The 17,537-nt window shown below is 53.3% G+C and overlaps 1 protein-coding gene across 1 annotated transcript in view; it reads right to left on the bottom strand.

Moving 5' to 3' along the window:
* Nucleotides 1-517: 517 nt before the first annotated feature.
* LOC122428276 (epididymis-specific alpha-mannosidase-like) overlaps nt 518-17,537 on the bottom strand; it is a 38,700-nt gene continuing 21,680 nt past the window's right edge. The window contains exons 9-19 of the mRNA XM_043448183.1: nt 17,032-17,170; nt 15,580-15,713; nt 13,477-13,751; nt 9,338-9,529; nt 8,743-8,995; nt 7,492-7,602; nt 7,223-7,415; nt 5,603-5,740; nt 3,901-4,013; nt 1,999-2,119; nt 518-615 (exon numbers count right to left, since the gene is read on the bottom strand). Of these exons, the coding sequence (XP_043304118.1) occupies nt 518-615; nt 1,999-2,119; nt 3,901-4,013; nt 5,603-5,740; nt 7,223-7,415; nt 7,492-7,602; nt 8,743-8,995; nt 9,338-9,529; nt 13,477-13,751; nt 15,580-15,713; nt 17,032-17,170 (1,767 nt within the window). The remainder of the gene's footprint in view (nt 616-1,998; nt 2,120-3,900; nt 4,014-5,602; nt 5,741-7,222; nt 7,416-7,491; nt 7,603-8,742; nt 8,996-9,337; nt 9,530-13,476; nt 13,752-15,579; nt 15,714-17,031; nt 17,171-17,537) is intronic.

Raw genomic sequence — 17,537 nt, forward strand, 5'->3', positions numbered from 1 at the left:
CAGGTGTGCCCCTGAGGCACAGGGGGAATCTAGAGTTAGACTCACAGTTTGGCTTCAAACACCAGGTTCAGGGCTGCAGCTCCCTGCCCTGAATGGTGTATACAGTCTCCCTGGTGCAGGGCCGTCACCAGTCTGAGATGAGCCTGTGAAGGCGCCCAGCACACAGAAGGGCCACTATTAACCCCAGAGCCTGGTGAGATCCAGCAGGACCTGCAGGCAGATGCATTTTGGTATCAGTGTGGGTATCCCCTCTGTCTTTAAGAGAATCTTCTGTCTTTTGCAAATGAAGGAGGAAGTATGAGCTTATGTGAAGCTACCATCCTTGGGAAGAGAGGAGAAAGAGGGCTGGTTCTCGTGGGCAGGGCAAGAAACAGGTCCTTATGCAATTTTTATTTAAGAAATCAGAACACCTCAATTCCATCCATTTCCTGCCCTTAGCCCACCAGATAGGCAGCTGTTCCCCTCATCCATCCAGGCTGCTTTTCTCTGTCCGAGGCCCACAGAATCTGCCAAGGGTTCACTGCTCTTCAAAATGAATGAAGAACGTCCGGATCTCCTTTGGGTGGATGGTGATGTTGGGGCCTCTGTGGGGTGGCAAGGGATGGTGGGAGCTACCTGGGGGAGCAGAGGTGGTCTATCACTCCCCTCTGGAGCCGCCTGCTTCCCCAGGTCACCACGTCCCTGCAACCCCCTCAGAACGTTCCTTCTGTCTGCATTCTTGTGGCTCCCTCTATGGTAATGGTCTTCAGTTGCTCCCTTTCTGACTGATGCCACTGCCCATGGGCCTGTTTCATTTATGGCATCCCCTGACAGCTCAGCCACAGTGAAGGCATGTACTGGTGGTCCTGGCCCCACCTGGCCTTGTATCCCCTGGGATGTAGCCTCAATGCCTAAGAGCTTTTTCACTGAGACCATGAAGGGGCCCTGCCTTTTATCTCACTGGGCTCCTGGGGTTCTGGCTTCACTCTTGGGATGGAACCTATTCATCTATTTTTCTATCCATTCATTAATCCACCCATCCATCCAATCATCCATCCATCCATTCTTGTCTATCCATCAAACCTCCATCTATTCATCCATCCATCATGCAGCCATCTTCCTTCCTTCTATTCTTCCATTCATCCATCCACCTTCTAGCCATCTTTCCATCCATCACCCACCCTTCTGCCCATCCATCTAACCTCCATCTATTCATCAATTTATCTTCTATCCTCTTTTCATCCTGCCTTCTGCCCATCCATCAATCATCCATCTTCCTTTCTTCCTTGCATCTTTCCATCCACCCATCATCCAATCATCTACCTGTCCAGCATCCATCTACTTCCCTTCCTTCCTTACATCTTTTTTTCTGACCAACTGTCCTTCCATCTATCAGTGTATCACACATCAACCAGATGTCTACTCATGTATCCAGACTATCCTCTGTGTGGTAGACAAAGAGGAAATAAATGGGTCAGAGCAGAATAAGGAGGAAGGGAGAGCAGGGGAGACAACTAGTAGCCTTGGACCTGGGGATGCTTGATTAGGAGCAGTCTGGGATAAAGGGGGCAAGGATATGTCAGACAGTGTGATCATTACGGGCAGAGACTGGGAGGCCAGAAGCAGTCAGTGATTTCTAAGAGCTAAGTGTGGAGTGTGGAGTGCAATGCACAGCATGGCAGACATCAGAGCGTCCTGGTGTGTGCTTGCAAGTTTGGAGCTCATCCAATCTACAGCGTGGGCATATGGCCTTGGAAACACACACACACACACACACACACACACACACACACGCAGCCTCTGTTGAACCCTGGCAAGAAGACTGACCTGAAGCTTTCCTTAACCTCCTGCAGTAGATTCAGGGAGGCTGAGACCTGGAGAAGGAGGGCAGCCTGTCCAAGGTCACAGGGGCCTTAGGGGGCAGAGTTGGGATCTGAGCCAGGTCTGTCGAGCTCCCGACCCTGGCTGAGGATCAGGCTGGAAATCCTGGGCAAAGGCCTGAACCAGGGGCACACAGACCTCCGTGTTGGTGACCATCCCGTATCTTCCAGCTCCAGCGGTGCAGTGTGCTCACGTCCCAGGTCCCTGTGAGCGAGCGCTCCTCCACAGACACCACGGAACCCAGACCCCGCAGCACGGACTGCAGGACAGGGGCACAGGGAGGTGAGCACCCGGCCCCAGATCAGAGGACAAAACAGCAGTGGGGGCAGCAGCAAAACCACGGCCCAGGGGACAGCATCCTGTTGCATTTCATTCTCAGGGCAAATCCCCATGGACAGGATGAGAGTGAAAGTTGCTCAGTCTTGTCCGACTCTTTGCAACCCCATGGACTGTAGTCCATGGAATTCTCCAGGCCAGAACACTGGAATGGGCAGCTTTTCCCTTCTCCAGGGGATCTTCCCAACCCAGGGGATCAAACCCAGGTCTCCCACATTGCAGGCGGATTCTTTACCAGCTGAGTCACTAGGGATGGACAGGATAGACAGAATGGGCAGCCCCATTTTACAGATGAGGGAACTGAGGCCAAGGAGGAGCTGGTCTCCCCAGGTGCCGAGCTGGAGATGCACACCAGGAGAGGGCAGGCACATGGAGCTGCTCCCAGCCGTGAGTGCCCTCCTCCCCGCGCTGCTCAGGTGGAGCCCTGCCTTGCTCCAAGGTGGCGTTGGTCATGTTATCCACCCCCTTTTCCCATAATGCTCAGACTGTGCGAAGAGGGGAGGCAGGGGGTAGTCCCATCCCTGAGGAGGAAGGACAGTGCTGACTGGTAGGCTGGGGGCTCTTCTGCAGGAGCTTCCCTGAGAGGGTGGAAGGAGGAGGTGTGGAGGGCAAGGCGCTGTGTGCTGCCACCACGCCCTCTTCTGCATGTCCATCTGCTCCTGAGACCGGTGTCAGCTTGTGAGCAAGAGGTGACAAGGAGGAAGAAATGAAGCCAGCGCGCTGCTGAAGCCAGGCGGGAAGACGAAGCTGACAGTGTCTCTGATGACAGTGGACTAGGAGTCAGTGAGGAAAGAGACCACTCCCCACCCTTATATTCATGGCTGTGAAAGGAGGGCATCGGGAAGACACCTCAGGGAGGGCTCCGGGTTGGGTGGTTCAGATTCTCTCAGATTGCAAGTATCCCTGAAGTCAAAGCAATAAGAGAGAGATTTAGAGAACTTCTCCTGAGCAGGAGATGGGTAAAGAGCTCAGATCCCCCATGAAGAGGGCAGACTGGGGATAAAGGAGGGATCTCCATACATCACGGGGGGTGGTGGCAAGGATGTGGTTGGTGCAGTTGGGGTTGATGCAGCAGCCTCACTTGTAGTGCGGGTCAGAGGGTGATCCAGGGGTCAGGAGGGGAGGGAGGACACAGGCAGGGGTCTGAGGGCACTGACATCCATCAGGGTGTCAGGAGCCCATGTGCACCTTATCAGCTGAGCATCAGCATCCTTGTGGGGAAAGACCCTTATCTCTCCATTTACAGGTGAGGACTCTGAGGTCCAGAGCCCGGGGTAGGGGAGTGGGGAGCAGGATATCAGGCAGAGATGCCCAGCCTCACACCCTGGACTGAGTGCCTCTGATCACCTACTCGATAAACCATGTGAGAATCTGTTTTGCTTTCTCATCCCACAAATAACATCTGTGTGGTGTAAAAAGATTTACTACAAGAATGAAACGAGAAACACACAAAATACAGGCATGTGGTAAAGAAGCGAAAAGTCTAGAAGAACACCAGAAGGAGGGGGTGGGGTGCCCTCATGTACCCCAGAGATCAAATCTCATTGTTTTTTTTTTTTTTCAAGATGACCATAAGGCATCTTTTAGCCAAGGTGGCATCTGAGTCAGGATGGTCACACTTGGGGTTTGCCTCCCTTGTGAACATCTGCTTGTGTATCCTGACTCAGTGATCCAGGAGTGGGACGTGGGGTGGGGGCAGGTTACCTGCAGATTCACCGTCACAGGCTGAGACCGGACAGGGTGCTGTCCCTTCTCATACAGGTGGTGGAGCCGCAGCAGGACTCGGCGGAAGTCCACTTTGACCTGTCCTTGATGGCCTTAGAGACAGAAGGAAGGTGGCAATGATGACCCCTGTCTGGGCCTGGTGCTTTACACATACCTCCCTTTTGCATTTTCAACCTCCCTCAGAGGCATCTAACACAGCCCCCACTTCAGAGACAAGAAAACCAAGGCTCAGAGAAGGGTAGGTGCTTGGTCTGCAACAGAGAAGGAGCGAGGATTCCAACCAGGTCCAGCCGATGTTAACGCTTCCCCCCATGCACACAGGGGCCAATGCCGATGCCTAGAAAGTCTTGGCCTCATTCACAGTTGTGGTTCATGCTGGGCCTGTCCTCCAACCTGCCAGTTCTCTGGTACAGTCTTTCTGCCTCTGCCCCAGTGAACAGTGGTGTGGCTTCTTGACTCTGAAGCCAACACAAAAGTGGTGTGTCATGTCCCACAGATGCTTTATCCTGTCCCTCTAATTGAAGAAGCCTGTGTTAGAAAACAGTCTCCATCTGCTGGTCCCTGGTGAACAAAGGAGTAGGGCCTTCCTTCTGGACCATACTAGACGCATGGCATAGGGGTGAAACAACCTTACACTGTGTTAGGACCCTGAGAGTTTGGGCTCTTTGTTATTGAGGCAGAAGAGTTTATAGAATCTCCTTTCCCCCTTCCTAGGGCCGTGGTTAAGGACAGGAGCAACAGAAACAGGTGAAGATCTCTGGGTCCAGAACATGACAATGATGATGGTGATGGTGATGGTGGAGACAGTGATGATGGTGATGTTGGTGATAATGAGGACCATGGCGATGATGGTGGTGATGATGCCACGGGGGTTGTAAGAGTCTGGGAGAGCAGGAGGCCCTCTAGCCATCTGCTGCTGCTCCCCTTGCTTGGTCGCTTACTTTTCTCTAGGAGGAGGGACTTGCTTGCTTAGCCCAGGCTCATCTCTCCTCATCTTTGGTACAGGCTGTCTCCAGGAGGTGGGTTCTCAGTGAGCTTTGCCTCCAGCACAGGTAAGCACGACTGCTGCTGCAAGAGATGATCCCCACCTCCTCTTCTGTGACACGTGGAGCGAGGTGCAAGAGGTCAGCGTGAAGAAGCTATGTGGCTACAGGATTGAGCCACAGCCTCCAACACCCACTTTATTAGCCACAAAGGTGGTATTTGGCCTCTTCCTCTTCTTTTCCCTCTTGACCCTCATCCTGCAGACCTCACACTGGAGTGTGCCAGCCCTTGGAGTGTCTCTGGGAATAGGGGGGTGGCTGAGGCATGGTCAGCCCCGCGTTTGAGATGCTTTGAGTGTAAAGGGACACATAACATCTACCGGGGCTTTGGCAATATGATGAGCTGCCTCCTGGCAGTTGTTTCCTCCACCAGGAGGTCCTCCTGGATGCCCTGTTGGGGGCTCCCCTCTGTACATGGTCATTGCGGTCTAGATGGCACTTGTGCCCCACCTGTCCCTGGCTTACTGTGTCACCTGCCTCTCAGTGGGCCTCCGTCTTCTCTTTTGGCAGATAAGGAAACTGGGTGACCTCACAAAGCCTGGATGACTCTGGGGAGAGCACCTTTGCCTGGTGATGGGTTCGGGGACCTGACAACGAAGAGGCAAGAGTGAGTCTGGACACCTGAACACCTGCCTCACCTTTCTGAAGATTCTGCAGGTGCTTCGTGTGGTTCAAGTTGTACGTCCAGCCTGGGATGCTGAGGATCTGAAGGTGGAGACTTGGAGGCAGTGTCACAGCCTCTTGCTGCTGGAAGTCTGGGCGAACCTGTGTAGTCTCTGCAAGGCAGATGGCCAACAAGGAGAGAGTTTGGGCCAAGCTACTCCTCCTGGCATTCAGAGCTCTCCACGTTAAGTGGAGCTTTCCACACTCATTTCATCCACTCTCACACCCCTCCAAACTTGGCCCACACCACAGGCAGCCTGAAGCATCTGCTGGTGCAAATGCCATCTCTTCACAATACCTTGGGCTACAGTAATTGACGCTTTTGAATTGTGGTGTTAGAGAAGACTCTTGAGGGTCCCTTAGACTGCAAGGAGAGCCAACCAGTCCATCCTAAAGGAAATCAGTCCTGAATGTTCGTTGGAAGGACTGATGCTGAAGCTGAAATGCCAATACTTTGGCCACCTGATGCAAAGAATTGACTCATTTGGAAAGACCCTGATGCTGAGAAAGATTGAAGGCGGGAGGAGAAGGGGACAACAGAGGATGAGATGGTTGGATGGCATCACCGACTCAATGGACATGAGTTTGAGTAAGCTCCAGGAGGTGGTGATGGACAGGGAGGCTTAGCATGCTGCAATCCATGGGGTCGCAAAGAGTCAGACACAACTGAGTGACTGAACTGAACTGAACTGACAGTGACTGGTCAGGCTCGGGTCATGTGATTCGATCAGACCAATCAGATTCTTTCCTGGGATCTCGGCTCTTGAGACCTGAGTCTGAGTCTCAGTTCCTTTTGGGTGGGGGAGACACACAGTCCTAGAGCTGTTCACAGCTACGTCTCAGAAAGGAGGAGGAGGAAGGTCTGCAGACAGAGCAAATCTCAGGTGACAGAAAGAAGGAAAGAAGTGGCCTCATGAAGCGTCCAGCGCCCAAGGTACAATTACACCCCAGCCCCTCTGTGGGGTGCATTGGCCTCTGAATAAAGTCTCCCTGTGGCTCAGATGGATCAGCTCCAGTTTCTCTCATGTGCCATCAGAGGAGCCCAGGGTGGGACCCATGGATGGAGCTGACCACAGCTTTGGAACTTGCTCACCATGGCAACATCCGTTCTGCAGGAAGGGCTCCCAAGTGCTAGAAAGGAACCACTGACTGACCCAGGAGCAGACCCCACCCTGTTGGTCCATCACATCTCCTCTCCTGGGAATCTGCCCCTGGACCTGGAGGTGGCCGGGAAGGCAGTTCTTGGCAGTCCTGGGAGAGATGGACATGAACACCCGCTCCCGAGAGGCCCTGAGCTGCTGTGTCTCTCTCCTGCCCTGGCCTCTTCTCCAGCTCCTCCTTCTGTTCCACAAGCATCTCTGGGCCTGGCTGTCCCTTGGGATTCTTTTCTTCCAAACAAGAGAACATCAACTGATAGCCTTTGAAGTTGATCGCTGAACTCCCCCTGGTTCAGCAGACCTGCAGGGCACCAGGACCTCTCTTTGGCATCAATCCCTCTCCCACTGAATCGGTTTCTGCCTGAGCTCATCTCCCCCATGCAGGTCGGCTCACCCCGGGGCAGGGATGAGAGCTGCACTGAAAGGAGGCCCTCTTACTGCTCAGGTCTGGAATCAGCACGACGGGCCTGTGCTGCAGCGCCACCCCGCTCCTCGGGCCGAGGTCCCTGGTGAGGGTCCGGGGTCCCAGCAGGAGCCAGAGCACCGAGTGGACAACCGAGGTGTCGTTCAGCGTGAGGTCGTCTGATGAGTTCCCTTGTTTGTTGTTCCACAGCCGCCGATGGAGCATGACCTGCAGGGAAGCGTCATCTGACAGGCCCCGCCTGGCCCCTGGCAGGCCCGTGGTGACCAGAGGGGCCTCCTCCTACCTCCATCTGCCCGCTCCCTTGGCTGGAGACGCCGTGCGCCTGCTCCGACAGCAGCACCAGCCTGCTCTGCCTGTCCTGGATGAAGGCCGACTGAGTCATGGGGTAGTAATTCTGTGGACAGAAATATTGCCAGACGGGTGGTCATGGTCATGGTCATGGCCGGGTGGGCCACCTGATCAGGCATCTCCCTCGGGCCCCCACCAGCCTCCCCCACAGGCACAGCGGCAGCTCAGGGCGGCCCTGGTAGTGGCGGGGAGGGGCTCTGACTTGTGAGATGGACGCCCTGGGATTCAAATCCAGCTCCACTGCTTCTTGACCTTATGAGCTGGGGGACTCAGGCTGCCCAAGCCTCAGTTTCTCCACCTGTAAAAGGAGCTCCCAAACCATCCCTGAGAAACTGTGGCAGGAACTCAATGAAGACATGTGTGTCAGTCCAGTCTGAGATAAGCTAATGGTTGCCCGATAGTAAAGAGCTCAAGCCTAGGCTAGAAAGCGGTCACACAGTCCACACCCTTTGCTCTGGTGGAGCAAGATGTCCTGGGCTGAGGGCCTTGGACTCTCTGGAGCCCAGGCCACAGGGGGTGAGAACCAGCCAACAGGGATGAGAGGGACCAGAAGCTCAAGGAAGATGGAGCAGGGAGGGGCCACATTCTCCACTGGAAGGAGGAAGAACTAACGTGGATTGAGGCTCACGAGGTGCCCAGCCTGGCACTGCTCCTGGATCATCCCAGCTGATTGCACAGCGCTGGGGGGAGGTTACCCCCTTCCCCAGGAGAGCACCGAGGCCCAGGGAGGCCGCGGGACTTGTCCCAGGTCACGCTGCTGGGGGCAGAGCATCTCAGAGCTGGACTGATTGCAGAAATCATTCTGTGCTCACGTTTCCCAGGCAACCAGGCAGTAGCCCGCCTAAGAGCAGCAAAGGAGGGTCACAGCCGCCCAGGCCTGGACAGGCACCTGCATCTGCTTCATCCTCAGAGCAATCCCAGCGGGTCAGTCATCTGACAGAAGAGGACACGCCGTGCCCACAGTGGACCTCAGGGACTTTCCTCAGATGTGGGGGCCCCAGAGCTCTGACCCCAGGTCTGAACAAGCCTGGGTCTCAGCCCCTAACGGCACACGTGGGTGACAGAGGTTCTGGGAGATGCTCTGGAAGCCTCTGCTGCTGGAGCTAAAGGGGTGTCTCCAGCCTCTGAAGAGAGGCTGCCTCTCAGGTCTGTGGTCACTGCTCCCATGAGGCACCACAGGACGTACCCGAGCGATGGTGTTCGCCTTGTACTCCTTGTAGGCTCTGCGCTGCATCTGGTACCCATTGTTGTCGGAGTAGAGGACCCGGCCGGTGTTGAGATTGGTGCTGGTCCTCAAGATGGCCTCGCAGTTCAGCTCCAAGGGGCCCACCCTGTACTCCTGCTCTAGGCGATGACACAGCAGCTCCCCGTCAGCGCCCGGGGGCCCGTGGGCCAGCCGGGAGTAGATGGTGTACGTGGGGTCACTGTCATTCTCCGTTCTGGAGGAGGAACGGAAGAGATACGTCAAGCTGGGGGAGACTTCCGGATGCCAGTCCCTCGTCCTTTCTTTCCTCTCTTCCTCTTTCCCTCCCTGCCTCTTTCCTGGCAGGCAGGGCAGGCAGAGGGGCTTCTTGGGCAAAAGAACAGGAGGAGCCACTTCACCAGAGGCCCTGAGCACCTGGCCCGTTCTGGGTGGCTTATTTCTCTGCATTAATGAAAACACAGGAATGCTCTCATGTGTATATCATCGCCGGGTTTCCCAGGTGGCTCAGTGGTAAGATCCCCCACCTGCCCGTGACCACCTACTGTGTGCCACGCACAAGCAGAGGGGCCGACCTCACCTGTAGAAGTCTTGCCGGATCTCGGTCACGAGCTGCCCCTCCAGGATCTCCATCTCCACAGCCGCCCACGCTGGCTTCGCTGTACCATTAGGAGTAAACACGGAGTTATCGGAAATGGATTCCTGACCCCAACCATGGTGATTGTAGTATTCCATGAACTCCTGGGTCACCTGGATGGTTCGGTTACTCTGTCTGCAGAGGTGGAAAAGAGAAAACGGTAGGATTGTTGTGGACAGTTTCTTCCAGGCATTCTCCCTGTGATGGGATCCAGGCTCAGAAGGTCTCCCTTTAATATTAAGACACCAACATGGAACTGGGAGTGAACAAAAATAACTTCCTCAGAGCCTATGTGACTCATGAGGACCCTCAATGAAGCTCATGCCCTCAGCTTGGACAACAGCTCCGTGGACTCTCCAAGAGCCCAGGAGGTACAGATTTTCTCCCTATTCAGGGAAGAATCCCACAGGAGGAGGGGAGAGAGGCTGCAAAACACGCTTCCGAGGGCATAAGCAGAGGGCGTAACATGGTTTCAGAGACTCTAACTTCACTGCTTTATTGAGTTAAATATTATTATCTATTTCTGCTTTATTGACTAGATGGACCTTTGTTGGCAAAGTAATGTCTCTGCTTTTCAATATGCTGTCTAGGTTGGTCATAACTTTCCTTCCAAGGAGTAAGCGTCTTTTAATTTCTTGGCTGTGATCACCATCCACAGTGATTTTGGAGCCCAGAAAAATGAAGTCAGCCATTGTTTCCCCATCTAGTCGCCATGAAGTGATGGGGCTGGATGCCATGATGTTAGTTTTCTGAATGTTGAGCTTTAAACCAACTTTTTCACTCTCCTCTTTCACTTTCATGAAGAGGCTCTTTAGTTCTTCACTTTCTGCCATAAGGGTGGTGTCATCTGCATATCTGAGGTTATTGATATTTCTCCCGGCAATCTTGATTCCAGCTTGTGCTTCATCCAACCCAGCATTTCTCATGATGTACTCTGCATATAAGTTAAATAAGAAGGGTGACAATATACAGCCTTGATGTACTCCTTTTCCTATTTGGAACCAGTCTGTTGTTCCATGTCCAGTTCTAACTATTGCTTCCTGACCTGCATACAGGTTTCTCAAGAGGCAGGTTAGGTGGTCTGGTATTCCCATCTCTTTCAGAATTTTCCACAGTTTTCTGTGATCCACACAGTCAAAGGCTTTGGCATAGTCAATAAAGCAGAAATAGATGTTTTTCTGGAACTCTCTTGCTTCTTTGATGATCCAGTGGATGTTAGAAATTTGATCTCTGGTTCCTCTGCCTTTTCTAAAACCAGCTTGAACATCTGGAAGTTCATGGTTCACATATTGCTGAAGCCTGGCTTGGAGAATTTTGAGCATTACTTTACTAGCGTGTGAGATGAGTACAATTGTGTGGTAGTTTGAGCATTCTTTGGCATTGCCTTTCTTTGAGATTGGAATGAAAACTGACCTTTTCCAGTCCTGTGGCCACTGCTGAGTTTTCCAAATTTGCTGGCATATTGAGTGCAGCACTTTCACAGCATCATCTTTCAGGATTTGAAATAGCTCAACTGGAATTCCATCACCCCCACTAGCTTTGTTGGTAGTGATGCTTCCTAAGGCCCACTTGACTTCACATTCCAGGATATCTGGCTCTAGGTGAGTGATCACACCATCATGATTATCTGGGTCATGAAGATCTTTTTTGTACAGTTCTGTGTATTCTTGCCACCTCTTCTTAATATCTTCTGCTTCTGTTAGATCCTTACCATTTCTGTCCTTTATTGTGCCCAAATTTGCATGAAATGCTCCCTTGGTATCTCTAGAACTGGACATGGAACAACAGACTGGTTCCAAATAGGAAAAGGAGTACATCAAGGCTGTATATTGTCACCCTGCTTATTTAACTTATATGCAGAGTACAGCATGAGAAATGCTGGGCTGGAGGAAGCACAAACTGGAATCAAGACTGCCGGGAGAAATATCAATAACCTCAGATATGCAGATGACACCACCCTTATGGCACAACTCTGTGGGCACACAAAATAGCATATACGTGTACAGTGTAACGTGGTGACTTGTGTGGTATGTGAAATATATCAACACGCTTGTCATATATGAAAGAATAAAGGCCCTCCTCCAGCAAACTGGGCTGGGGTGGTCTGTTCACATAGTGACTGCCCCCCTCAGGCCTTTGCACAGGCAGGTCCTTCTAAGGAACCACTGTCCGCTCATCTGACCCACGGATTCCCTCCAGACTTCAAGGCCTCAGGCCTGGCTCTGGGGGTCTCGTCCCTGCCAAGCCTCCTCTGAGCTGCCCTCTGTCTATTCCAACTGGCTGCCCTCTCTGGCTGTGTGGCAGGTGCTGGCTGTACCCTTCCTGGGGGGTGAGGGAGCCCAGTAAGAAGCACACCTTTCCTCACCTGAGCCCAAATCACCTGAAGACACACCAGGGTCAGGCAGATGGACAGCAGGGCGCTCTTGGGAAGGGCTGTGTGGGGATGTGGCTTGGGTGTGGGGCACACGTAGGCAGGCAGAAAGGGATGGGGAGCTGGAGCCGGCCCTTCAGGGGCGTTCCAGAAGGGGTGTGCAGCCTGAGTGATGACGGAGCCCAAAGCCGGCCTGCAGGCTTCCCCTTTCCCTGCCTGACCAGGGAGGCTCACATGTGCTGGGGTTGTACCCCGTTTCTGCTGCCCCCCACACCCTCTGCTGACCTCCCATTCTGGCTGCGGTCTGCCCTCCCTGCCTGCCTCATGCCCTCCCAAGACGTCCCTGTGGACTGACTGAAGGGCAGAACTTCCCATGAGCCCCACTGGAGGCCAGTCGTGGTCTGAGCTTACAGAGCTGCTGACAGCTGACGGGGATGAGCTCCAGGTGACGCACGCCTTTCTCACGTCAACACCCCATCTCCCTCCCCTGCAGTCTGGCCCCTTGCCTCTCTTTCCTTCACCTCACTTTCTAGCCGGTGCTCCTCCCACGCTTCCTGTTCCCCTGAGTCTTCTTCCTGTGAGGAGGTCACAGGAGGAAGCAGAAGTGGGTGTGTTGGAAGAGGTGGCTGAGGAGGAATGAAAACTGCCTGGGATGGGAACTGAGGGTGGACAAAGGTGGCTCCAGACTCTGGGAGCCAACTTTCCTGGGGCTTATCTGCCCTCTCCACTGTAAACAAATGACCCCTGATAAATGACTACATGAGTGAATGGATAGATAGATGGAAGGGTGGATAGAGATGTGGAGGGGTGGGTGCAAGGATGAATGTGTGGTGAGTGGATGGATGGATGGGAGGGTTGGGGGATGGATGGATGGGAGGGTTGGTGGATGGATGGGTTTTCTGTGTCTCTCAATTTTAGAAAATTTTACAATGGCTACACTTTCTCCATGGTGAACTTTTCAAACCCTCTCCCCCTCTTTTTTTTTTTTTTTTTTCCGGTGGACCAACATCTTTGGAATGTACAAGTTCACAAAAGGTTTTCTTGACCTGGCCCAGTCTCACACACTTCTCCAGCACCACAGTTCAAAAGCATCGATTCTTCAGCACTCAGCCTTCTTTATAGTCCAACTCATACATCCATACATGGTTACTGGAAAAACCATAGCTTTGACTCTACAGACCTTTGTTGGCCAAGTGATGTCTCTGCTTTTTAATATGCTGTCTAGGTTTGTCAGCCATCAGACCAGTCAATCCTAAAGGAAATCATCCCTGAATATTCATTGGAAGGACTGATGCTGTAGTTTGAAGGTCTGATACTTTGGCCACCTCATGCAAAGAGCTGAGTCATTGGAAAAGACCAGATGCTGGGGAAGATTGAAGGCAGGAGGAGAAGGGGATGACAGGGGATGAGATGGTTGGATGGCATCACTGACTCAGTGGACATGAATTTGAGCAAACTCCGGGAGAGAGTGAAGGACAGGGAAGCCTGGTCTTCTGCAGTCCATGGGGTCATAAAGCACTGGACATGACTGAGCAATTAAACAGCAACAACAGACTCACACACCTAGAAATAAACCTTGTTACACAGCAAGGGGCTTCACCACCATCAAATCCTTGACATACAGCTGAGGAAATGGAGAACCAGGTGAGGCACTACTTGCCCAGGTCCTAGGACACTCCTGGCCTCAGAGGCAGCAAGGGCTGCACCTCACCTCTCCCAGATGCTGTGCATCAGGTTGGTGTCCTTGTCCAGGAACACGGTGTAGCAGTCATTCTCCACGTGCACCAGGCGCCTGACCACTTGCTTATGATTTTTCCTGGGTCTGCGGTCAAACTGTTTGGTGCTGCCCACAGAGGCCCCAGTCTCTTGAGTGTCCTTCTGGGCCCTCCTCATGGGCCTGATGACGTAATACCGGTAGCTGAGTCCTGGGATGGTGGTCAGCACAAGCAGGTCATAGGCAGATGGCATCTCCTTTGAGTTCTGTACCTGCAAGTTCAGAGGGACAGGATCACATGATGGATGTCACATGGGGGGAAGACATCTCAGTTTCCTTAGCAACCCTGGGCAGATACACCTCCTGGATGGAGTGTTCACTCCCCACGGGGACAGCAGGGTCATTCATCAATGGGCTGAGCTGGGCTCCTCTCCTGCATCCTCTCTGCTCAACAGGGTCCTAGCCCAGCCCCTTCTCCCTCCTCCTTTCCTTTTTCTTTGGGGGCTGAAAAATCAACATCCCTCCTTCGCAACTCTCCCTGCTGGTTCCTGCCTCTGAGCCTTTGCTTATGCTGTTCCCTTGACCTGGAGGGCCTCCTCTTTGGAGGGAGCTTTCTTGTCTCTTCATCCTCCAATTTTCTGGAGGAGGGAGGTTTTCAGGATTTTTCCCATCTCCAAGTTATCTGATTTAGGGATGGGATGAGGACTCTGGATCCATGTAGGGAGCCCCCTCATTCTCCAGGGAACAGGTCGCATCTCTGGGCTGCTGAGGGTTTTGTGGAGGGGGCCAATTAACAAGCTCATGTTGCTTCTCACCACCTCCAGCCTGGTTGTTCTATGAACTAAAGCAGACATGATGTTCCCACGCATACCCCTCAAACTGTCCTGAAGGCTTACCTCCACTACAGTTATCATCTGTCACATTCTCTGCGTTCTAATTTTGTTTCCTACTTGGATCCCCCTGCTAGAATACTAGACCCCTGAGGGCAGGGACTTTTGTCTGCTTGCTTATTAAAGTTTCTCCAGCACCTAGCATAACCCTGACATGCAGTAAGTGTTCAATAATATTAAATGCATTTATTCTTAGTGGGTATTGCCTTCAGGTGGGGAGAGGGGATGTTGGGTGTTGGGTCTTCTCAAACAATATCCTTCCCTCCTCCATCAAAGTGAGACGATCTTCCTCCTGTGTCTCAGCTAAGTGCTGGTTGGTGGTCTCACTCTGTATCTTAATTGTCCATTTCTGTGTCTGCTCCTTGAACCCCAAGTGACTCCAACGTCCCATACTCAGCTTGAGGCCACATCCCAGATAGGCGTTTGGAAGTGTTTACTGAATGGCCAAGTGATGGCAGTACCTCTATCATCTCCGCAAGGAAGGATTGGCTGGGGATACGTAGGGCACCCTCTGAAACCACTTTCAGTCCTGGTTGTGGATGGAGGTGAGGAGGGACCGCACACTCACACTGGATGTGGGTGTTGCAGAAAGAGGCAGCTTGGGCTCAGCCCCTAACGATGGCACATCCATAACGATCCACCTTTAAGATCCTTTATGCCCTTCCACACAAGGTGGAAATTTACGAGCGTGTGTGCTAATTCATTTCCATCGTGTCCATCTCTTTGCAACCCTGTGGACTGTAGCCAGCCAGGCTCCACTGTCCATAGGACTCCTTAGGCAAGAATACTGGAATGGGTTGTCATGCCCTCCTCCAGGGGATCTTCCCAACCCAGGGATCGAACCTGCGTCTTCTGAGGCTCCTGCATTGCAGGCAGATTATTTACTGCTGAGCCACCGGGAAAGCCCAGAAATTTATATGAGAATATATATTCCCAAGGAGAGGCAGGAGGTGAAGCTTCCCATGCAGCTTAGATCACCTGAAGACGTTCCAAGGAGGTGACAGAAGAAGGGACTTCTGGTCATGTCAGATGCCCAAAGCCCAGGGTCAGTCCCCTGGGTGGATCTCACTGACCCTAATGGACAAGTGCCCCATTATGGTGATAGCAGAGTTATTTCATGATCACGTCAAAGTTTCCCACTTTTAGGGGTCCCTGCCTGGATCAGAGACAGCAACCACAAGTGCAGCTGAGGCAGGATTCCCACCCATACCTGTGCAGGCACGGGGTTGCCTGTCTCATCTGTGAGGTTGACCTCGGGGAAGTCCACAGTCAGGGTGACGATGGTGGTGACTGTCCATGCCAGGGGATTGTAGACCACGGCAAGATGTCCCCCAGGCTCTGGGCCTGCATACAGACAAGAGGTTTTACTGCTGCCACCTGACATACTCCATACATCTGGATGCCCCTCAGAACAAGGGAAACTGAGGCCGGTGAGACCGGCCCTGCAGATCCTAGGTGAGAGGGACAGGCCGAAACTTGGGATCAGGCATGCAGCCCCCTCTACACTGTTCATACTATCATCCTGATCCCCAAGTGCGGGGGTGGGGGGTGGCCCTCCAGAAGCTGAGGGTCCATGAAATCCTCACCCATCTCTCCCTGTCAGCCCACTTTCCTGGTGAGGATGGTGAGGCCCTGAAAGGTGAATTATCTGCACAAGGTGACCCATCTCCTAAGGCCTGGCTCCAAAGCACTTGGCGAAGGAGGGGTGGAGAATTCTCTGGAGCTTGGAGGGTCATGTTCAATCACCTAGTTCAGCACTGGAGGCCCCTGTGATACGGACCTGGATACCCCTTCCACTCCATTCGCCACCCCCACCCCTCAGCATGTGTTGTAGGTTCTGTCCTTTCCGATGACTCCCTGATCCCTGAACACCCACACTTTCCAGCCCCTGGCCTCTGCCCAGGCAGCTCCTACGGCAGAATGCCTTTCTGGGGTCCCCACCTACCCCTTGCCCGAGGAGCTGCCCTCCTGAGCTCATGGCAACGGAAGGTCTCACCAGCACTGAATCGGACCCCAGTTCTAGCTCTCTTTCTGAGATTGTCTTCCTCTCCCAATCCCAGTCTCTGTGGGCAGGGGCCTGTCTGCTGCACCCTTGGTGCACGGGTCCCCAGGTGTGAAGGTAGAATGGGATTGTACGCAGACACAGAGGGGAGGGCGGAGCAGCAAGGCCAGAGGGGGAAGGGCATGGTGACAGAGAGCAGGCTGAGTGTGGACCCCTGCAGAAGGTGCGGCAGGCCTGGTGCCTGCCCAGGGAGACCAACTTGTCTTTGCCCAGGATTTGCAGGGATGAAGCCCATCAGTTTCAGGCAAACGGCCTGATCAGTCACTTTTCCCGTGTGACACAGTCATAGTCACACAGGCTGGTCAAATGGTGGCTTTGACATGATGTGGCCCCAAGCTGAGCTCGGGAGGGACCATGTTAGCATTTATTCCTCCCTCTATTTGTCACATCACCCCTTCTTTGTTCACAGAGAAGAAACAGAGGCTCAGAGAAGTGACTGCCCCTTGCCAACTTCCTGATGAAAGTAAGAACCACATCTGGGATTGGGACTAGGCATTTGAAGCCCAGTGGAACAGGTGTCCGCACAGACCTTGAGGTTCTCTTCTTAGAAAAAGATGGACCCTGCCAGGCCTCAGGATTCACCACCAGGGGCATGCTTACCGGAGAGGACTGGGGACCTGTCCTGGATGATGGAGGCCATCAGCTTGAGTACCCCCTGCATCCCAGTGCTCAGGTGCTCCTCATACATGTCTCTCACGTTGGGGGTGTGAGTCCCTGTGATGGCGTAATGGTCCTGGACCTGGGCACCCCCCCAGAGCCGGAAGGAGTGGGGTTAGGACCTGCCCCTGCTCAGCACCTGCTCTCCTGGCACCCACTGGGCACCTTTGCAGCAGGTGCTAATGGAGAAGGTGGGGGTTTTTTACAGAAGAGGAAACTGAGGTCAGAGAGGCTGATGGACTTGCCCAACTTTTGTTTACCTTGATCTGAATCCCTGACCTGGGACAAAGAACAGACTTCTGGAAGCAACCCCCCCTCCGCCATTACCACCCCCAGCTTCACCTCCCAGGCCTAGTCATCCCACAAGTGCTGCTAACCTGCTTCAGACACGCTCCATACATGACCTTGAACTTGTCTGCACTGAGTAGGGGTAGGATTACCTCTTCTTC

The sequence above is a fragment of the Cervus canadensis genome, chromosome 26, assembly GCF_019320065.1.
Source record: "Cervus canadensis isolate Bull #8, Minnesota chromosome 26, ASM1932006v1, whole genome shotgun sequence".
Classification (NCBI taxonomy): Eukaryota; Metazoa; Chordata; class Mammalia; order Artiodactyla; family Cervidae; genus Cervus; species Cervus canadensis.